This window comes from Triticum urartu, chromosome 2A (genome assembly GCF_056163025.1).
Source record: "Triticum urartu cultivar PI428250 chromosome 2A, HENAU_Tu73, whole genome shotgun sequence".
Classification (NCBI taxonomy): Eukaryota; Viridiplantae; Streptophyta; class Magnoliopsida; order Poales; family Poaceae; genus Triticum; species Triticum urartu.
Genome location: NC_141874.1, coordinates 314,145,201 through 314,166,183, shown reverse-complemented (window position 1 = coordinate 314,166,183; position 20,983 = coordinate 314,145,201). Strand labels below are relative to the sequence as shown.

Genomic DNA, 20,983 nt, shown 5'->3' with positions numbered 1-20,983 from the left:
TGGGAGGCATGATAAGCAAGTGGTAGGTATCGCAGCATAGGCATAGCAAAAGAGCGAGCATCTAGCAAGCAAAGATAGAAGTGATTTCGAGGGTATGATCATCTTGCCTAAAATCCTGCAAGGAAGAAGAACGAGTCCATGAAGAAGACAAACGGACGTAGTCGAACGGGTCCTCACAAACGCGGAGTTACCAGAACCAACCCGAAGATGCAAACACCGGAAAGAAGCACACAACATAGTAAACAAACCACACATGAACATGGTATGATATGCGAGATGCGGTATGCGATGCATATGCATGATTTGACAAGGAATGATTGAACCTGGCCTCAACTTGGAAATCCAAGTGTGCCACTAGAAAGGTGAGGTGATTTCGGTTGAAATCGATATAAAGATCACCGGAATCGGAGGCACGGTTTGGAAATGGCAAGCAAAACAAATATGGCACCGATCTGCGATAAACAGCAAGTAGCCATCTAAATGCAACAAGTTAAACATGCTACAGCACTCAAACATGGCAACAAAATACATGGCAGGGATCCACTCATGATGCTTGACAAAAGAGGAACAATGAGCTACGGCCAATTCATCCATTAACGGGTTCAAACAAGCACGGAAAAAGTGCAATTGATAAACAGGTTTCACACAGTGAAATTAACACAAGCCTGGAATTTCGGATCAGGTAGCACACTTTGGAGCATGAAAACTATATGCTACAGGAACTTAACATGGTAAAGTAAAGCATGGCATGGAGCTACTCAAAGAGCTTAACAGAAGTCCCTTAGTGACCTTGAGCCAAAAGGGATCAGAAAATACAATTGCAAGCATGTGAACATGGCAAAAACATAATCAGATTACAGACTTAGTGAAAAACTGGAGCATGCAAATCTGTTAACGAGTAGGCATGTTTATGAGCTCGATGCACTCACTACAGAGCATGGCATGACAAACTAAGCATACACCCATCAAGAATACATGTTATATAAGCTAGACATGGCCAGAACAACAACATAGTATGCACGGATCAACAACAACATCCTCGGCAAAATCGCTAACAAGTAGACAATCTGCCAGGAATCACGAAATAGCAAAAGTAGAGCTCGATTGACTCAAGCTAGGGTGCTCCATTAATGCAAACAAAGACATGGATGAATAGAGCACCACAATATCAACAAATCATCCTTACTGATCATCCTCAAAAGAGGCACGGATCACTAGGAAACAACATGAACATATGGCATATTGATAAAAACAGATCAAGGACTTAGTGAAATTCTAAGTCCCTGAAATCAGCATTAACGAATGCACTACTTTGCAAGCTTGTGCTAGTCACCACACACATCACAAAAATACATGGATAGAACCTCTGTAAATATGGCATAACATATAACAAAACACATATAGAGCTCAGGAGCATATCATGCACACAACAATCATGGCAAAAATGACAAATAGCTATTTGATTCAGCAGATCTGACAATTAACTCAAATAGCTCTCTTCCAATAGCATTTCGGGCAACAATATGAGCTCAAATAAAAATGATGCAATGAGGTGAAATGATGTACTCTCTGAGAAGAACATTTTGATATGCTACACACGCAAAACGGAGCTACGGATGCAAAGTTATGGCATGATGAAAATAGCAAAATATTAGGGTTTCAGGGAGAAAAGTCAACTTCTCGTCTAGATCCAGATTTGCACGTGGATCGAGGCGGCGGCGGATCTCGCCGGAACAGTGGCTGCCGGTGCCATGAGTTCGCCGGAGGAGAGGGGAAGGTGCGCCGGCGACGAGGGAGGCCGGACGGCGGGGGAGCGGACCGGCGACGGCGATGGGCGGCGCCGGCGACGAGGGGAAGTGGCGGCGGGGTGATGTGCCGCGGCGAGGTGCGGGCCGCCGGTGGGATGGCGCGGCGACCTCGCGGTGGCCGGCGCTGCTCTGGCGACCGGACGTGGAGAAGGCGGCGGCGGCGGGCGCTCCAGGCGCGGGGCGCCTCGATGGGCTCGGGGGCCCGCATCGGGCCGAGCGGGCCGCGGCGACGGAAGGCGGCGCGAGGACAAGTGGCGGCGGCGGATTCGTCAGAGGGCGGCGGTTGGACATGTCCGGGCGGGAAAAAGTGTCCGGCGGCGCAGGGAGGACGAAGTTAGGGTTTGGACTGCGCGAAAAATCGGGGAGAGCCACATATTTATAGGTAGAGGGAGCTAGGAGAGTCCAAATGAGGTGCGGTTTTTGGCCACGCGATCGTGATCGAACGACCGAGATGATGGAGGAGGTTTAGGTGGGTTTTGGGCCACTTTGGAAGGGTGTTGGGCTGCAACACACACGAGGCCTTTTCGGTCCCTCGGTTAACCGTTGGAGTATCAAACGAAGTCCAAATGGTACGAAACTTGACAGGAGGTCTATCGGTAGTAAATCAAGGCCGCTTGGCAAGTCTCGGTCCAATCCGGAAATGTTTAACCCCCACACACGAAAAGAGGTAGAAAGGGACACCGGATGACGTGGGAGCGCCGGATTGCAAAACGGACAACGGGGAAAATGCTCGGATGCATGAGACGAACATGTATGCAAAAGAAATGCACATGATGACATGATATGCAATGCATGACACGCAAGCAATGACAACGCAACAACAGCGAATAACTGGAAGACACCTGGCACATCGGTCACGGGGCATTACAACACTCCACCACTACGAGAGGATCTCGTCCCGAGATCTAGAATGGCACCGGAGGGAAAACGAAAGAGAAAGAGAAGAGGTAAAACTAAGTTGCTTCTTTGACAAACGAGTGAGACCAAAGAACCTTGAAAAGTTTAAACCATATAAAGAAAGAATGCAACGAAGAAGAACAAAGTTGAAAGCACTCCGGTAGGGAAGAGAAACAAGGAATTACAAATTCGGACAGCACTTCGGTTGAAAAGAGATGAAAGACTTGATAAGATGAAAAGAACTAGAAGAGATGACACAACACTCCGGTTAGATGGATAAGCACAGGAAAGAACATGATCTTAGATGAAACGAGATGATGGTTGAAGAAAGCAACATCGCAATGCCTCTGTAACAAAAGTAAGAATGGAATGGGATGAACGAAGGAAAACAAGATCTCGAGGTAGCATGCTTACAACAAGCTAGAACGGAGTTGTTGGAAAACCAACAACGAAAAGAATAAGCTTGATATGGTCTTATGGAATACATCTCAAATTATGAGGTGACAACCTGCCACTCATGGGAAAAGAATTGGATTGATATGAACAAATTGACAAGAAAGTATATCGCACCGGAAAGGATAAATGAAGAACTTGGATCATTTATAAGCACCATAATAGCAAACATCCTTAGGGAAGGCTTAAGGTGAAATATAATCCAAGATAACTCCAAGGAAGAGGTTGATGGATTTAAAATACCTCATTCTTAGCAACATGTGAATCATGAAACATGAACTCAAATTATGAAGAATGACATAATACCACCTTCAATGATACGGAAGAAAGAACTACACTCCGGATTGCACGAAGAAGAATACTTGAGCTCCTTAGAAAAGAATGTTGATGAGCACTTCGAGAAAGAATTAAAACCTTGATCAACCATCATGTATAGCCTCCATGAAGAAATTCTGGTAAGAAAAGAATAACAAGAAAAAGAAATTGAAAACACAAGGTGAACCCTTGCAATGATTTAGATGGATCTCCGTGATAATTAGAGCTTGGAACTCCGGGAAAGAAAAGACAAGGCATCTCGAACTGAGAATATGATATGATGAACCACTCCGGAAAAATGAATTAATCACTTGGATGGAACAAGAATAAGAATTATGTTATGCGTATCCTTCAACAATTTAATTGCTGACAAGCAACGGATTTGGCATACTACTTATCCTCGTAGAAAGATTAAGAGAGATATAGTGCAAGCTTGAGAAGGTCTTCAACGAACCACCGGTAGAATTTGAAAAGCACGAATGCATAGATATGATACACGAAGGAAGAAATCTCTTGAACGAACCGCCGTAAGAATTAAAAAAAATGAAGAAAACATAAAGAAACACCGGGAAGAATTATAAAATGAACGAAGATGCTTGAGAGGATTTAGATACATGAGAACGAAGAGATCACGAGCCGATTAAAGATCACTTGAACGAATCACCGGTAAAATTTGGAGAATGATAGCTGACAGCTGAGAATGAATAAACCTGAATTGATGGACTCTGGATAACACACTGAGAAGACTCTTGAATAGCTCCGGATGGGTGAAAAGAATTCTCAGAATCGAATACAATTATGAGAGGATGGCAACAAGCTAGAATCACGAATCTTGAAAAGAATGAAGCAAGATTGAGAGAAAAATCTTCTTCTGTCTTCAAAATCTAAGAATTACGATGGGAAACACCAACAAGAATTGTTTAGACACTCCGGAATGAAGAATAGAAAAGTTGAACCAATGATGAAAAGAATTTGACAGATCTTGGAGAAAAACATTTGACTGATGATAAATCATTCTTACGTCAAACTTTAGAAATTTTTTTGAGAATAACTCCGGAAAAATAAGAAGAGTCAGGTAAGATCCTGGAAAAAGACATGTGCGTTAGGGCCCACTGAAAAGATACATCGTAGAACGATTTAAAAGAGAGAATGCCCCGGTTGAATTAAATGGCTTGAATGAGATAACAACCTCGAATTAGGTTTGAACGGATCTTGAAGGAAAAGACGAGCTTTCCGAGATATCTTCAGCACTCCGGAACAACTGAATAGCGAGAGGTGAATGATTAAGAATTGCACCGGCATGAGAAAGCATTGGAAACGAGGGAAAAGGGAAATGATCAACACCAAAAGCTTTAATTGGTTCCACCGAAGAAGAAAAAAGAACAAAGAATGATGAGTTAGTAGAACATCTTCATGGAAACCACCGGGTAAGAACATTGACGGAAAAGGAATGAAGAGGCCTCGCAACAATAAGATGGATACTTGATTAGAAGTCTGAGTCCTTGAAGAAAAAGGGTGGGCGGGTGGGAAAACAAAGGCAACTTGGGGACGGACGAGACAAACACCGTTGAAAAGAACTGATAATTGATCATGTGAATGTTGACAAGATTGGATCCATTTGAAGAGAAGCACACCGGTTCAAAGAAATTGAAATGACAAACTCGATGATCAAGAAGGATTTGTATTCACATAGAAATATGAGAAGACCGCTTGGAAAAAAGGTATGTAATCAACATTTGACTTCGAAGCAACTCGAATACCACAACTCAAAACACAACAAAGGACTGGCTTGCGGAATAAGCCAGAACAAACATATGATAGAGATTTCGTCCAAAGTTTTCGTGGTGGGGCCTACACGGGCTCGATCGTACAGCACCATCATGTACAAGGCAGTGCACATGACATACGAAGCGTCCCCGAGTCGGCATAGCCAAGGACTCTTTAAGACACAACGAGACCACTGTAAAACCAACCGTGGATAGGCGGACCACTAGACGTCGAACCCCAATTTCATATCATACATCTGTCAACCCGACAGATGTTCTAAGAGCTACTTGAATTCCCACTTATAAACTCCCGAAATTTTCCGGTTATGCAATCAGGTGTTGGGGATACAGGGGAAGAATAATATCTCACCCAAAACTAGCAAATCCTACATCCAGCTGTATCCATCCTTCAACACATAACCAAGAAACCTTCGAAAATCGTCTACCTCAACCTTCGAAAAGCATCCGTTATACAAGTTATGGCAATACTCCCGAACTCCCACCCCAGTACTGGGTGGCGTCGAGGTTATCTCACCAACAACTGCATAAAAGAGATTTTCGATGTCGGTGAACTAAACTCAGGTATTCCAGAACTACAACGATAAAATTGTGACGACAACACCTCGGAGCTCAACTCCCCGGGACACTGCCACAACCCCTAAATGACAGGAGGCACCAAGAACAATGTTCTCGTCATAAATCCATCGGAACGATTCCAAGATACCCGCGTGATCCTAAATTTTTTTAGTGAAATTTGAGAAGAGAAGAGTCAAAACTCTACGTCAGGATGCCTTACCAGAGCGATGAAGGGAGTGGGAGTAAAAAGAAGTCCTAACTCTCCGATATATATAATTCCTAAAAGACTCAAAACATTTTTCTAGACTCAACAACGCCAGCTATTCGATCAAGCAGGGGGCTCCTAAGGTCGGGGAAGGCTCTGATTACCAACTTGTAACGCCCTCGATGCGGCTATATCTCCCACGTATCGAAGCACGACTTAGAGGCATAACCGCATTGAAAGCAATGTCGCAAATGAGGTAATCTTCACAACTAACCCATGTAATACAATAAGGGAAAAGATACATAGTTGGCTTACAATCACCACTTCACACAAATACATGAATAAAGCATTACATCATCCAAATACAATCAGGGCCCGACTACGGAGCCAAAATAAAAGAAGACTACCCCAAATGCTACACAGATCCCCGATCGACCCCAACTAGGCTCCACTACTGATCAACTGGAATGAAACAACACAAAGGACAAGGTCTTCATCGAGCTCCTCCTTGAGCTTGGTTGCGTCATCTACACGGACTCATCGGCACCTGCAAGCTGGTTTTGGAAGTATCTGTGAGTCACGAGGACTCAGCAATCTCACACCCTCGCGATCAAGACTATTTAAGCTTATGGGTAAGGTAAAGGTATGAGGTGGAGCTGCAGCAAGCGACTAGCATATATGGTGGCTAACATACGCAAATGAGAGCGAGAAGAGGAGGCAAAGCACGATCGAGAAAAATATGATCAAGAAGTGATCCTAGAACAACCTACGTCAAGCATAACTCCAACACCGTGTTCACTTCCTGGACTCCGCCGCAAAGAGACCATCACGGTTACACACGTGGTGGATGCATTTTAATTAAGGTCTACTTCAGGTTTTCTACAACCGGACATTAACAAATTCCCATCTGCCCATAACCGTGGGCACGGCTTTCGAAAGTTCAAATCCCTGCATGGGTGTCCCAACTTAGCCCATAACAAGCTCTCACGGTCAACGAAGGATATTCCTTCTAGCGGGAAGACCCGATCAGACTCGGAATCCCGGTTACAAGACATTTCGACAATGGTAAAACAAGTCCAGCAACACCGCCCGAATGTGCCGACAAATCCCGATAGGAGCTGCACATATCTCGTTCTCAGGGCACACTCAAATTGTCCAAACTTCCGGTAGGCCAGCCCAGAGTTGCCCCTGGTGGCCACCGGCGGCTGACAGTTTGGACCAACACTCAGAGGAGCACTGGCCCGATGGGGTAACATAATGATGACCCTTGAGTCTGCAGAACCCAAGGGAAAGAAAAGGCTAGGTGGCGAATGGTAAAACCAATGTTGGGCATTGCTGGAGGAGTTTTATTCAAGGCGAACTGTCAAGGGATTCCCATTATTACCCAACCGCGTAAGGAACGCAAAATCCGGGAACATAACACTGATATGACGGAAACTAGGGCGGCAAGAGTGGAACAAAACACCAGGCATAAGGCCGAGCCTTCCACCCTTTACCAAGTATATAGATGCATTGATTAAATAAGAGATATTGTGATATCCCAACAAGTAAACATGTTCCAACAAGGAACAACATCTCCATGTTCCAACAAGGAACAAACTTCAATCTTCACCTGCAACTAACAATGCTATAAGAGGGGCTGAGCAAAGCGGTAACATAGCCAAACAACGGTTTGCTAGGACAAGGTGGGTTAGAGGCTTGGTTCACAATATGGGAGGCATGATAGGCAAGTGGTAGGTATCGCAGCATAGGCATAGCAAAAGAGCGAGCATCTAGCAAGCAAAGATAGAAGTGATTTCGAGGGTATGATCATCTTGCCTGAAATACCGCAAGGAAGAAGAACGAGTCCATGAAGAAGACAAACGAACGTAGTCGAACGGGTCCTCACAAACGCGACGTTACCAGAACCAACCCGAAGACGCAAACACCGGAAAGAAGCACACAACATAGTAAACAAACCACACATGAACATGGTATGATATGCGAGATGCGGTATGCGATGCATATGCATGATTTCACAAGGAATGATTGAACCTGGCCTGAACTTGGAAATCCAAGTGTGCCACTGGAAAGGTGAGGTGATTTCGGTTGAAATCGATATAAAGATCACCGGAATCGGAGGCACGGTTTGGAAATGGCAAGCAAAACAAATATGGCACCGGTCTGCAATAAACAACAAGTAGCCATCTAAATGCAACAAGTTAAACATGCTACGGCACTCAAACATGGCAACAAAATACATGGCAGGGATCCACTCATGATGCTTGACAAAAGAGGAACACTGAGCTACGGCCAATTCATCCATTAACAGGTTCAAACAAGCATGGCAAAAGTGCAATTGATAAACAGGTTTCAGACTTACATTTTGAAAATGATGCAATGAGATGAAATGATGTATTCTCTAAGACGAACATTTTGATATGCTACACGCGCAAAACGGAGCTACGGATGCAAAGTTATGGCATGATGAAAATAGCAAAATATTAGGGTTTCGGGGAGAAAAGTCAACCTCTCGTCTAGATCCAGATTTGCACACGGATCGAGGCGGCGGCGAATCTCGCCGGAACAGTGGCTGCCGGTGCCATGAGTTCGCCGGAGGAGAGGGGAAGGTGCGCCGGCGACGAGGGAGGCCGGACGGCGGGGGAGCGGACCGGCGACGGCGATGGGCGGCGCCGGCGACGAGGGGAAGTGGCGGCGGGGTGATGTGCCGCGGCGAGGTGCGGGCCGCCGGTGGGATGGCGCGGCGAGCTCGCGGTGGCCGGCGCTGCTCCGGCGACCGGATGTGGAGAAGGCGGCGGCGTCGGGCGCTCCAGGCGCGGGGCGCCTCGATGGGCTCGGGGGCCCGCATCGGGCCGAGCGGGCCGCGGCGACGGAAGGCGGCGCGAGGACAAGTGGCGGCGGCGGATTCGTCAGAGGGCGGCGGTTGGACATGTCCGGGCGGGGAAAAAGTGTCCGGCGGCGCAGGGAGGACGAAGTTAGGGTTTGGACTGCGCGAAAAATCGGGGAGAGCCACATATTTATAGGTAGAGGGAGCTAGGAGAGTCCAAATGAGGTGTGGTTTTCGGCCACGCGATCGTGATCGAACGACCGAGATGATGGAGGAGGTTTAGGTGGGTTTTGGGCCACTTTGGAAGGGTGTTGGGCTGCAACACACACGAGGCCTTTTCGGTCCCTCGGTTAACCGTTGGAGTATCAAACGAAGTCCAAATGGTACGAAACTTGACAGGAGGTCTATCGGTAGTAAATCAAGGCCGCTTGGCAAGTCTCGGTCCAATCCGGAAATGTTTAACCCCCACACATGAAAAGAGGTAGAAAGGGACACCGGATGACGTGGGAGCGCCGGATTGCAAAACGGACAACGGGGAAAATGCTCGGATGCATGAGACGAACATGTATGCAAAAGAAATGCACATGATGACATGATATGCAATGCATGACACGCAAGCAATGACAACGCAACAACAGCGAATAACTGGAAGACACCTGGCACATCGGTCATGGGGCGTTACAGCAGCGCTGTCAGCTCGTCCAACGATGCCCGGTTTAGGCCCTTCTCTAGCCAGGAGGTGAGCCGCATTGGGGCCCCGGACCTGAACTCGAGGGCTTCGGCCTAGGTGGTGTCGCGGGGCTCTGTGACATAGAACCACTGTTTTTGCCACCCTTTGACAGTCTCCATGAAAGTGCCTTTGGGCAACACGACATTGGGCATCTTGCTCACCATGGCGCCTCCGCACTCGGCATGTTGGCCGTCTACCACCTTCGGCTTTACATTGAAGATCTACAGCTACAATCCAAAGTGGGGTGAGATGCGGAGGAAGGCCTTGCACACGACAATAAATGCCGAGATGATGAGGAAGGAGTTGGGGGCCAGATCATGGAAATCCACCCCATAATAGAACATAAGTCCACAGACGAATGGGTGGAGTGGAAACCCCAGCCCACAGACGAAGTGAGGGGTGAAAACTACCCTCTCGTGGGGCTCCGGGGTAGGGACGATCTGTCCCTCGGTCGGAAGCCGATGGGCGACTTCCTTGGCCAAATATCCGGCCTCCCGAAGCTGTGTGATGTCCTTCTCCTTGACAGAGGACACCATCCACTTGCCTTGCGCTCCATATCCGGACATGACTGGAGTGCTTTTTGGAGGCTGAAAGGATGAGGACTTGGGCGCTGGAGCTCGAGAGTGGGTAGGCAGAGAGAGAGAAGGAGTGGGTGAAAGGGGGTGAGTCCTTATCCCTTTATAAAGGCAGCAAATATCAAGCGCCTCCCCCACTAGCCTTAAATCTCGCCTGTTTCCCAAGGGTCGTGCACGCGGCATGGTTGGCTTACCCGCGCCCGTATTGATGAGAATCCCGTAATAAGGGGACATGATCTCTGCTTTGACAAGACGTGCCAATAAAATCACATCTCAAAATATGAAGCGGCAGGCCAGAAAATGGTTCGAAATAATGACCGGGTGGTGATGTGGTGTCACGCTACAAAAAGTTGTCAGCGGATTGGACTCGTAAAATATTATACTCTCCGCGGTTGTCTGTGGTGCTTGTTTTGCAGAGCCGGACACGTTCTTTGTGTTCGAAAGCTATTTTGAAGTATTCGAAGGAGGAACCCGCCTTGCAATGCCGAAGACAATCTGCGCGTCGGACACCTCGTCATTGAAGCCTGGTTCAGGGGCTACCGAGGGAGTCCTGGACTAAGGGGTCCTCGGGCGTCCGGCCTATTGGACATGGGCCGGACTGTCGGGCCATGAAGGTACAAGACTAAAGATTCTCTCACCCGTGTCCGGATCGGACTCTCCTTGGCGTGGATGGCAAGCTTGGTGTTCGGATATGAAGATTCCTTTCTCTGTAACCGACTTTGTACAACCCTAGTCCCCTCCGGTGTCTACATAAATTGAAGGGTTTAGTCCGTAGAGGTAATCATAATCATATAGGCTAGGCTTCTAGGGTTTTAGCCATTACGATCTCGTGGTAGATCAACTCTTGTAACCCCTATACTCATCAATATAATCAATCACGACGTAGGGTATTACCTCCATCAAGAGGGCCCGAACCTGGGTAAAACTTTGTGTCCCTTATCTCCTGTTACCATCAACCTCAGACGCACAATTCGTGACCCCCTACTCGAGATCTGCCGGTTTTGACACCGACAATGACAGCATGGTGACGGTGATGGTGATGTGATCCGCGCAGGGCTTTGCCTAAGCACTACGACGCTATGACCGGAGGAGTAAACTGTGGAAGGGGGCACCGCACATGGCTAAGAGAAATCTTGGTGTACCTTTGGGCTGCCCCCCGCCCCCGTATATAAAGGAGGAGGGGAGGTGGTCGGCCAGGGGTGGCGCGCCATGAGGGGGAGTCCTACTAGGACTCCGTTCCTAGTAGGATTCGCCCCCCTTTCCTTCCAACGAAGAGGGGGAAAGGGGAAAGTAGGGAGAAGGAGAAGGAAAAGGGGGGGGGCTCCCCTTGTCCAATTCGGATTGGGCAAGGGGGGCACGCGCCACCTCCCGTGTCCTGCCTCCTGTCCTCCACTATGGCCCGTTAGGCCCATTTAACTTTCCCGGGGGTTCTGGTAACCTCCCGGTACTCCAAAAAATCCCCGAACCTCTTCGAAACCATTCTGGTGCCCGTATATAACCTCTCAATATATGCATCTTTACCTCTCGACCATTTCGAGACTCCTCGTCATGTACGTGATCTTATCCGGGACCCTGAACAAACTTCGGTCACAAAAACATATAACGCATAATACAAATCGTCATCGAACGTTAAGCGTGCGGACCCTACGAGTTCGAGAACTATGTAGACATGACCGAGACACATCTCCAGTCAATAACCAGTAGTAGAACCTGGATGCTCATATTGGCTCCTACATATTCTTCGAAGATCTTTATCGGTCAAACCGCATAACAACATACATTATTCCCTTTATCATCGGTATGTTACTTGCCCGAGATTCGATCGTCGGTATCATCATACCTAGTTCAATCTCGTTACCGGCAAGTCTCTTTACTCGTTCCATAATGCATCATCCCGCAACTAACTCATTAGTCACATCGCTTGCAAGGCTTATAGTGATGTGCATTACCGAGAGGGCCTAGAGATACCTCTCCGATACACGGAGTGACAAATCCTAATCTTGATCTATGCTGACTCAACAAACACATTCGGAGACACCTGTAGAGCATCTTTATAATCAGTTAGTTACGTTGTGACGTTTGATGGCACACAAGGTGTTCCTCCGGTATTTGGGAGTTGCATAATCTCATAGTCAGAGGAATATGCATAAGTCATGAAGAAAGCAATATCAATAAAACTAAACGATCATTATGCTAAGATAACAGATGGGTCTTGTCCATCACATCATTCTCTAATGACGTGACCCCGTTCATCAAATGACAACACATGTCTATGGTCAGGAAACTTAACCATCTTTGATTAACGAGCTTGTCAAGTAGAGGCATACTAGGTACACTCTGTTTGTCTATGTATTCACACATGTACTAAGTTTCTGGTTAATACAGTTCTAGCATGAATAATAAACATTTATTATGATATAAGGAAATATAAATAACAACTTTATTATTGCCTCTAGGACATATTTCATTCACATATCAACTCGGAATTGAGTTATTCTTTTTGCGTTTGAAAGCTTGAGTCAGTGCCATTCTTGAGAAAAATTATCAGAAAATTGGCACAAATTTTCCAGAGAAAAGTTGGAGAGAAAGTTGTTAGTATATCCTGCTTGTCAGTTGTTTCACATCATTATCTTTACTGCTATTGTGATTCTCACTTTTATCTTGTTGTCCAGAGCTACTTCATATCATTTATTGATGCTAGTTGTGCTACGCCGTGACCTCATTAGTGTTCTAGGCTCGCGTCTCTAATACAATCTAGCCTAGGACCAGCACAGTACCGTCGTTAAGTTGCATCTCTGAATTGATTATTGCTAATCTTTTCCTACCAAATATTTAAGCCTTCCTAGCTCCACATATTTCTACCTCGTGTATATGTACGTTCCCTTTGGCAATCGCTTTACTCAATCTTCAGAGTTTATTTGACACCGCCGGTTGCCTGTCACCACCTGCTGCATGGTAAGAACTTGTAAGATATTGATATTTGCTTTGCTGTGAGTGCTTTACTATCACATCCTAGTAGTTCATAGGAACATTATTCTCAAATTTTGTTTCTTGTTCCTATTAATCATGGCAGGTTCCGAAGTTCTTAGTTCTTGGGTTTCATCGATCGTGGGAGATTTGCCACCACCTAAGAAAATACAACAACCGTCACAAGAGGAGCAACAATATCAGAATGCACATAATCAGGTTAATGTTTCAATGCCACCATTTACTGGTCGTTTTAGGCCTCATTTATATATTGAATGGGAGTATGAAATAAATGCTATATTTGCTTTCCATAATTTTGATGAGCGTGGAAAATTTCAAGCTGCAGTTAGTACTTTCGGTATCTTTGCTTTAGTTTTGGTGGAGTGAATATTGTCGGTTAAACCCTGATTTTATACCTACTACTTGGGATGATTTAAAACTTGTCATGAGAGATAGATTCATTGATGTTTATTATACTCGTGGCATGATTAAAAAATTACAACATTTAAAACAAGGCACTGACACGGTAACAAAATATTATGATGATTTACAAACTACATTGTTGCACTCATTTTTAGAAGAAAGTGAAGAAGATTTTATGGATAGATTTTGGGGAGGATTAAACCGTGATATTTAAGAGATACTAATTCATGAAAAGTGTTATCCTATAGACCATTTGTTTCGTCTTGCTTGCAAAGCTGGACAGGAAATAAAACGACGTGTTGCCCACAAGGGGAACAAGCGCACAGTGCACATTCCAAGTGTTGATACCGATGTTTCTTCAACTACTAGACGTACTATGATAACCACATCCGTTGTTGCAAGGACTACATCATCTCCACCATATGACACATCACCACCAAGAGTGCCTACATAGTCTGAGTTGATCATAAGAGGTAATGACAAATGTACATATTTTCCACTTTCACACGAGAATGATGCATGCCTAGTTAACTTGAATACATCATGTGCTGAGTTACCTATTGATTTGAGCACACCAGCTATTTTAGAGAATCGTGTTACTGTCATGAATGCGTCATGTGATCAAACAGTTAAAATACCAACAATTTTGAGTGCACCAAATGAATTAACTTTTGACGCAAAAGAACCAATATTTAATGATTTTGATATGACCTCTAATCTTGATGATGATTCTGTGTCAAATGGCTTATTGCATGTTTGCTTATTTAAGTATGTTGTACTATGTAAATTCGATGCAAGTAAGGTTATTCACTAATGTTGGGATGGTTTAATGATGAACATTTTCAATCCTTTGATATGAATAAGAGTTTCACTTATATGTGCAAATTGAGTTATAATATTTTCATGACTTCTACTACTTGTGATAATATTTTGGCTTTACATTTTATGAACTATGAAAGTTACTCATGTATACATGTGATATATATGCAAAAGTCAAAGAAAGTAAAAATGGATGACATATACATATACAACATGTACACCTTGTTTTTTTTTGTTAGCCGCATTTCAGATTAAGCAACGCCGAGGATGGCTTTATTTTCAAGAAGGGAAGGATGATGAGAACATGACTACCTTGAATACGACCAAAAATATTGCATATATGTATATTTGTGAGATGATTTGTAATGTAAACTATGCAATAATTTATTTATATCATTCAGGGCAAAAATATTTCATAAATTTTTGTGCCATGTCTAATTGTAGGTGCATGGGACTACAATCTACATATGAAGATAAGGGGAAAAGAGAAGTTTATGTGCTGTTTAAAAAGTCCTCTCATGTCATTTTTGGGCCAAGAGAAAATAGAGTCCAAGTCTCTCACGTTCTACATCTATATTTGTACCTGACTCAGAGCAGGAGTAGAGTTTTACACCGCAAGATGGTCCGAACCTGTGTAAACCATTGTGTCTACTTCTTCTTCCTGCTCGATCGAACTCGGCGAGGCCAAGCCATGAGGCAGTGAGGAGAGAGCTGTAGTTTGGCTAGATCCTTCGCACATGCCCCAAAGTTCGAACCTTATTTGGGTCCGTGGAGCTCTGATCCCGACAGATCTCACAAACATATTGACCCAAATAGACGTGCGTGTTGCAGGAGCACATCAGATTATCCGAATTAGCTGGATGCAGTTATCATACAGTCTGATTACTGCGAGAACATGGTCTAGTGTAGAAACTCGGCTCATCCGGCCGAATCACGCCTTCCGGGTTGACGCGTGTGGTGGTTGCCATGCTGGCCGCCGGTCGTCGGCGTCGGTCAAAGCCGCTTTTGCTGGGGGCGCGGCAACGTGCAAATGAGACACTACGAGTCTGATGCGAATGAAGCCAGACGACGAAATAAGGTTTTTAAGGTCACTCCCAGGGTAATTTATGAAAATAATACCACAGAACATTTACATAGAATCGCAAAAGCCGCCACCAACTCCAAAAGCAGCCCAACCCACCCGGCCGTCCCACAAGGCGTCCAGATCCAGGGCCGAACCACATAATTCACAGCAACAACAGAAAATCCACGAACTGACGAACCGAGCCGTGACCAAGAAGAAAAACCCTCCGTACGACAAACGCCGCGCCGCCGCCCACCGAGACACGGCCGATGGTCACCCCGCCGTCGCCCCGGCGGTCTGCCGCAGGCGCTGGCGCCGCTGCGGGGGCCCCGCGCGTGCTGCTTGCCCTGGTTGTGCTCTACGGCTTCATGTCCTTCCTAGTCTACCGCGTCATCCACATGCGCCACGTCGCCCCGCTGGACAGCGACGCGTCGCCAGACGAATTCTCCGAGGGACGCGTGCTGCAGCACCTCCGCCGCCTCGTCGTTGATATCCCTGGCCGCCAGGTCCGCCTTCTACCTTGCGTTTGTTAGTAGTCTCGGTTCGAGTCATCTCGGTCTGCCATGAGATGTGACGAGTAGAGTTCTTTTGCAGGAGGGGAGACCGGGGTTGGAGACCGCCGCGCAGTACATCAAGGGGCAGCTCGAGGGGCTTGCTGCGCATGCTGGGCCGGAGTACAGGTGAATCTTAAACCTTCCTTTCCATTTTCCTTTCTCCATGTCGTTGTTTGAATCGTCCATGTCGTGTTTGTTGGAATGCTTGCTCTGACTGCGAAATATTAGGGGTAATCAGTTTTGGCAGTCTCGGGTGTGGGTCCATGGGCTTTGCATGGGGTATCCTGATTCCTCAACCACGCATTAATTGAGAATTTGAGATCAATTGAAGTCTGGAGGAACAAAATGTTTGTTTGGTAGGATTCGCAGTACTTCCTGATGTCTGGACTAAATTTAGTCCGTGCCTCAGCGGTTAGTCCGTGCCTCAGCGGTCCTTCCTATACTTCATTTACTAACAGAACAAGTACGTAAAGATGCGGTCCCAGCAGGACAATTGAGTTGGACCAGATACATTTTCTGGCCTCGAATTATCATTGGAACAATGGCCGCTTCTCCCACCTTTTTTAGCATTGCATTGGCACGTACTCCCTCCGTCCCAAAATAAGTGACTCAACTTAGTACAAAGTTGAGTCACTTATTTTGGGACGGAGGGAGTACGTTGGAGCAGGAGTTCGCTTCTGAACTCTACCTACAGAGTTGGCTTAAATTAAACCAACTGGGCTACTGTCCAGGAGCAGAGCTACCATTGGAGTAAACTAGGGCAAATAGCCCAAGTCGCGGAGAGGTACCAGGTAGGGGTTTACTCCTATGAATTTTCTGTTTGCCCTGAGAAGCACCCAGCCATGTAAGATGAATAACAGAGCACAAAGACTTTGAAGAGGAAGATGATTGGCTTAGGCATCTGGCCGAGCAGGGTTTTTTAAGTGCACGTTGCCAACTACAAATTAAGTAATATATAAAACATAACACAACTTGCTTTAATGACTTGTACAAGTGACTGGTGGTGCTCAACAAAAGAAAATTATGCTGTATTTGTTTACGCGTATGATAGATGATAGATCTATTTTGACACATTGTTGCTTGATGAGACATCAATGTTTAACATACTTACATAATTATTTGCTCCAAACTAATAGAGAAAGCAACAGTCTAACCACCTACATAGATGACTGCATTAAAGGAGATGATTCTTATATAGTTGTTCGGCAATGAGCACCTTGTATAGTACTACCTCCGTTCCTAAAAGACGTTTTGGCAGTTTGATTTAAACTGCCAAATTGGCTTATATTTAGAAACAGAGCGTGTATATGGCTATATGCCATAAGAATGACATCTTGTAAAACAAATTTAATTCACTGGCTCAGGAAAAAATAGGAGACTAGGGAAGTGATTTTGTCGTCTTCTGCCATGTTCATCTGTAAAGGGGTAAGTGAATAGTGACAAAGAGAGATGTGCAGGGAGCGAAGATGCTGTTACTTAAGTTAAATGCTGAAGTATGCCATGCCATCTTTTCTGCTATACTAAAAGTTCACCCTGGCTCTTCTAAAGTCATGGCTATCCTGTCCCCAATGGCCATGTCACTGTAATGGACTTGACACTATTGGGTGGTATAGGCAGTTAGCGTTGTATCGACTGACCATATTGTATCAATTTTAGGTAGTCAATAGTAAGCATTCAATATATCAGGTAAATAAGAGAAATGGGGTGTGAAATTTATTCATCTGAAAGAATGAGTTTTATTTGGTTTTGTTCCTTTTATGATCATTTATTGTGTCTGCCTTTTCACTCTTTCAGGATAGATGTTGAAGAAACAATTGTCAGTGGCTCTTTCAGCATGATGTTTTTGCGCCACAGAGTAACTCTAGGCTACAGAAATCATAAAAATATTGTTATGAGGTACTTAATATTACATGTCCTTTTTCCTTGTCATACCATTATTTCTACTTCATCATCAGTTTTTCAGTTGCAATCTGAGATAACCTAAAAACTATCGAATACGGTTTATCTTAATATTTTTATCCATGTGGGGCCTAATTTTCATGCATGTCTGTTCTTATTTATATGCTTCTATTTGCCCTTTCAGTCTTCAAGCTATTAACTAAAACGGAACATTACCAGTTGTATGGAAGAAACAATGTAAAATAAAATAATAAAGTGTTGAATCGAGAGGGATCGAACCTTTCCTGTGTTGTGTGTGTGTGGTGGCGCCTCCTTCAGACACTGGCTAGCGTCTAGGTCAACCGCTTCTAGGTCATGGCCATGGGCCTGGGCCACATGGCCTTAAGTGAAGATGAGCAAGGCCCATACCGGTTCAACACCCCCCCTCAAGATGGGTGGTAGATATCTATCAACCCCATTTTGTCACATGCCAACTTACGGTCCTTTGATGTCAGTCCCTTTGTCAAGCAAATCTGCTGCCCAGAGTGTACATGAGTAAGGCTGATGATCCCAGTGTCAATTTTCTCCTTAATGAAGAAGCGATCAATTTCCACATGTTTTATCATGTTGAACTGGGTTACTGGCAACACTTATAACTGACTGATTGTCACACCATACTCTCAAGGATCCCTTCCTCAGAGGTTTCAACTCGCTCAGTAGGTTCTTCACCCAGAGCATCTCACTCCAACCCTTGTGATAACTAGTAATTGTGTACGTGCAATGCACACTAATATTAGGCAAGACATTAATTGTATTGCACATTAATATTAGGAAAGATATTACCTGGTTAATGCTGACGTTGATATTAGGTATGGTATTAATTAGCGGAGGGTGCTAAACATGTTTAGTGCTACACAGGTCTAACGCTAAACACTGGAGCGACGTAGACCGTTGGATAGATACGGTTGAATGGGCGAGATTGTTGGATCTCCACAACTCGCTCTTTTTATATTGGTGTAGATGCTCTCTATACTCGGCTTTTGCTGTTGATCTAAACACAACTCGCTGTTTTAGCTTCTCCATGACACCAAATTTCCTCCCACAAACACACAATAGCCTGAGTTGATCTTCAATCATCTTGACAACTAGCAAAATCAGAATCACTATAGCCATCCATCTCAAGATGTTCACTCTTCGCAAACCACAAACCTTTTCTCGGAGTGCCCTTCAAGTATCTCAGGATTCTGTGCACTGTATCAAGATGCCCACTCCTTACCTCACCACACCCATGACATACGCAATGTCAGGCCTGGTCTCCACTTGAAGCTCCGCCTTCACTCCTTCTATGGTTAATGCCATTGCCATGCTTGTTCATACTCAGTGTGTGTCCCTCTTGTCCATGCTAGGTCCTTTATTCCCAAGTACTACATTTGATTTAGGCAGCATCTTCATATTCTCATAAGCACCAGAAAGAATTCCTTGGAACGGAAGTACCTAATATTTGAGTTGGCAGTGTGTGAGCTCTAGTTATTGGTTCTTGTGTTTCTTGAAGTTGAGCTGTCGTGGCTACGGGGGCCTCATCACTCTGCTCTCTTTATTGGATGATGTTGTCATCGCGTGGCGTTGCCTTTCAGAAAATCGTTGCAAGGTGATATGTGTCGAATCTGGGGCGGAGCCAGGATTTGGACATGAGGGGGGCGAAGAAAAAAAACACTCCACTACACGAGACATAAAACATGGACTAATGCAAGAGGGGTTCAATGCGCGAACCAATTTCTTTCCGCTTCGCTCTACACCGTTCTAATATGAACTAGTCAATGCACTGTACGGAGCGCGTCCACCGCAAGGTGACCTTGCAGCTTATTGCAAAAGATAAAAAAATAACAAGTCTCAGTAAGCAATTTATGTTTGGGAACCAGAAAAGGCTTCATCCCAATCAATAAAATTTATATGCATGACTACGAAGCTCACTAAAAAATTTGATAACCTGTTGGAAGAACCTTTCCACAAACATCTTTCCAGACAACGACCGTTAATTTTTCAAAGAAAGTAATCTCCCGTTAAAAGCAAGAACGCATGTAATTAGTAAATAATCAATTTCCCTTTATGAAGGTGAACCAATTAATAACCAGACTAATAGGCTACAGTAGCAGTCCATCAACAAAAGTAAAGTAATACCTTCAGATTTGAGTGACGAATAAATACCGTGATCAAGAAACTCCAGTGGAACATGTCGAGTATCGACATGGCGGCCAGATTAACACAGGCTGGGGCAGCGGCGCCCATGGCTAGCACGGCCCCCTCATGGTGCTGTCTGTACTTAGTGTTTGGTGACTGGCATCGCGGCGAGCGGCAGCGTGGAATCGATCTAAGACCTGCAGTCGCTCGCTAGGTTCGAAGCGGCGGCGTGATGCAGTACTGCAGTTGATCGCTAACTGGCTAAAAAACGTGGCGCATGCCGCATGGGCTGTTTCGGGCTTCGGCACATACAGGGCACAACTAAGAATTGGCTTTGGGCCTTATTATAGTACTAATTCGATTAGCCATATACGGTAATTAGCATTTGTATATATACTGCTGCATACACTATATGTGTTGTATCGTTAGGGGGGCCGGGGGGGAGTGCTCCCCCCCCCCCCCCCCCCCCCCCCGTCTCCGCCCCTGTGCTGAATGTGCCTTGGCGTCTACGCGGTGTTACAACATCACGCTGTTTTTTTGGCGACTCAGTGTAATCCCATCATGTCCTTTGGCAAGTTTTAGACGAGGGCCTTGACGTGTTTTATGCTTGGCTGAATCCCACATGAGTTCGTCGTCTGTGTCGTCCCTTGGTGTGCCAATGGCATGGCCTCACATTGGCAGTAAACGTGGCGATGGCTGGTCCGAGGCATCTTCCATAGTGCCCTTGGCGTGAATGGTGATAATCTTCCATAGGCATCTTCCATAGTGCCCCCCTCGCAGCGTGAATGGTGATAATCTTTTATAGGCTGATGCTAGCTTATTAGAAGTCTAGAAGGGGACGTCCATGCAGTGCTGCTACCGCTGAACGTATCAATAGCCTTCCATAAAATCTCTTGAGGATGTTAGCAACTAGCTGTTTTAAAACTCTGAATAAAAGCACCAGGACTTG

General features: G+C 45.3%; 1 protein-coding gene across 1 annotated transcript in view; it reads left to right on the top strand.

The window, feature by feature from the left end:
* Positions 1–15,535: 15,535 nt before the first annotated feature.
* The window catches only part of LOC125537246 (Zn-dependent exopeptidases superfamily protein), a 34,486-nt gene continuing 29,038 nt past the window's right edge, over positions 15,536–20,983 (top strand). The window contains exons 1-3 of the mRNA XM_048700547.2: positions 15,536–15,930; positions 16,019–16,104; positions 17,773–17,874. Coding sequence (XP_048556504.1) covers positions 15,694–15,930; positions 16,019–16,104; positions 17,773–17,874 — 425 coding nt within the window. The 5' untranslated portion in view covers positions 15,536–15,693. The remainder of the gene's footprint in view (positions 15,931–16,018; positions 16,105–17,772; positions 17,875–20,983) is intronic.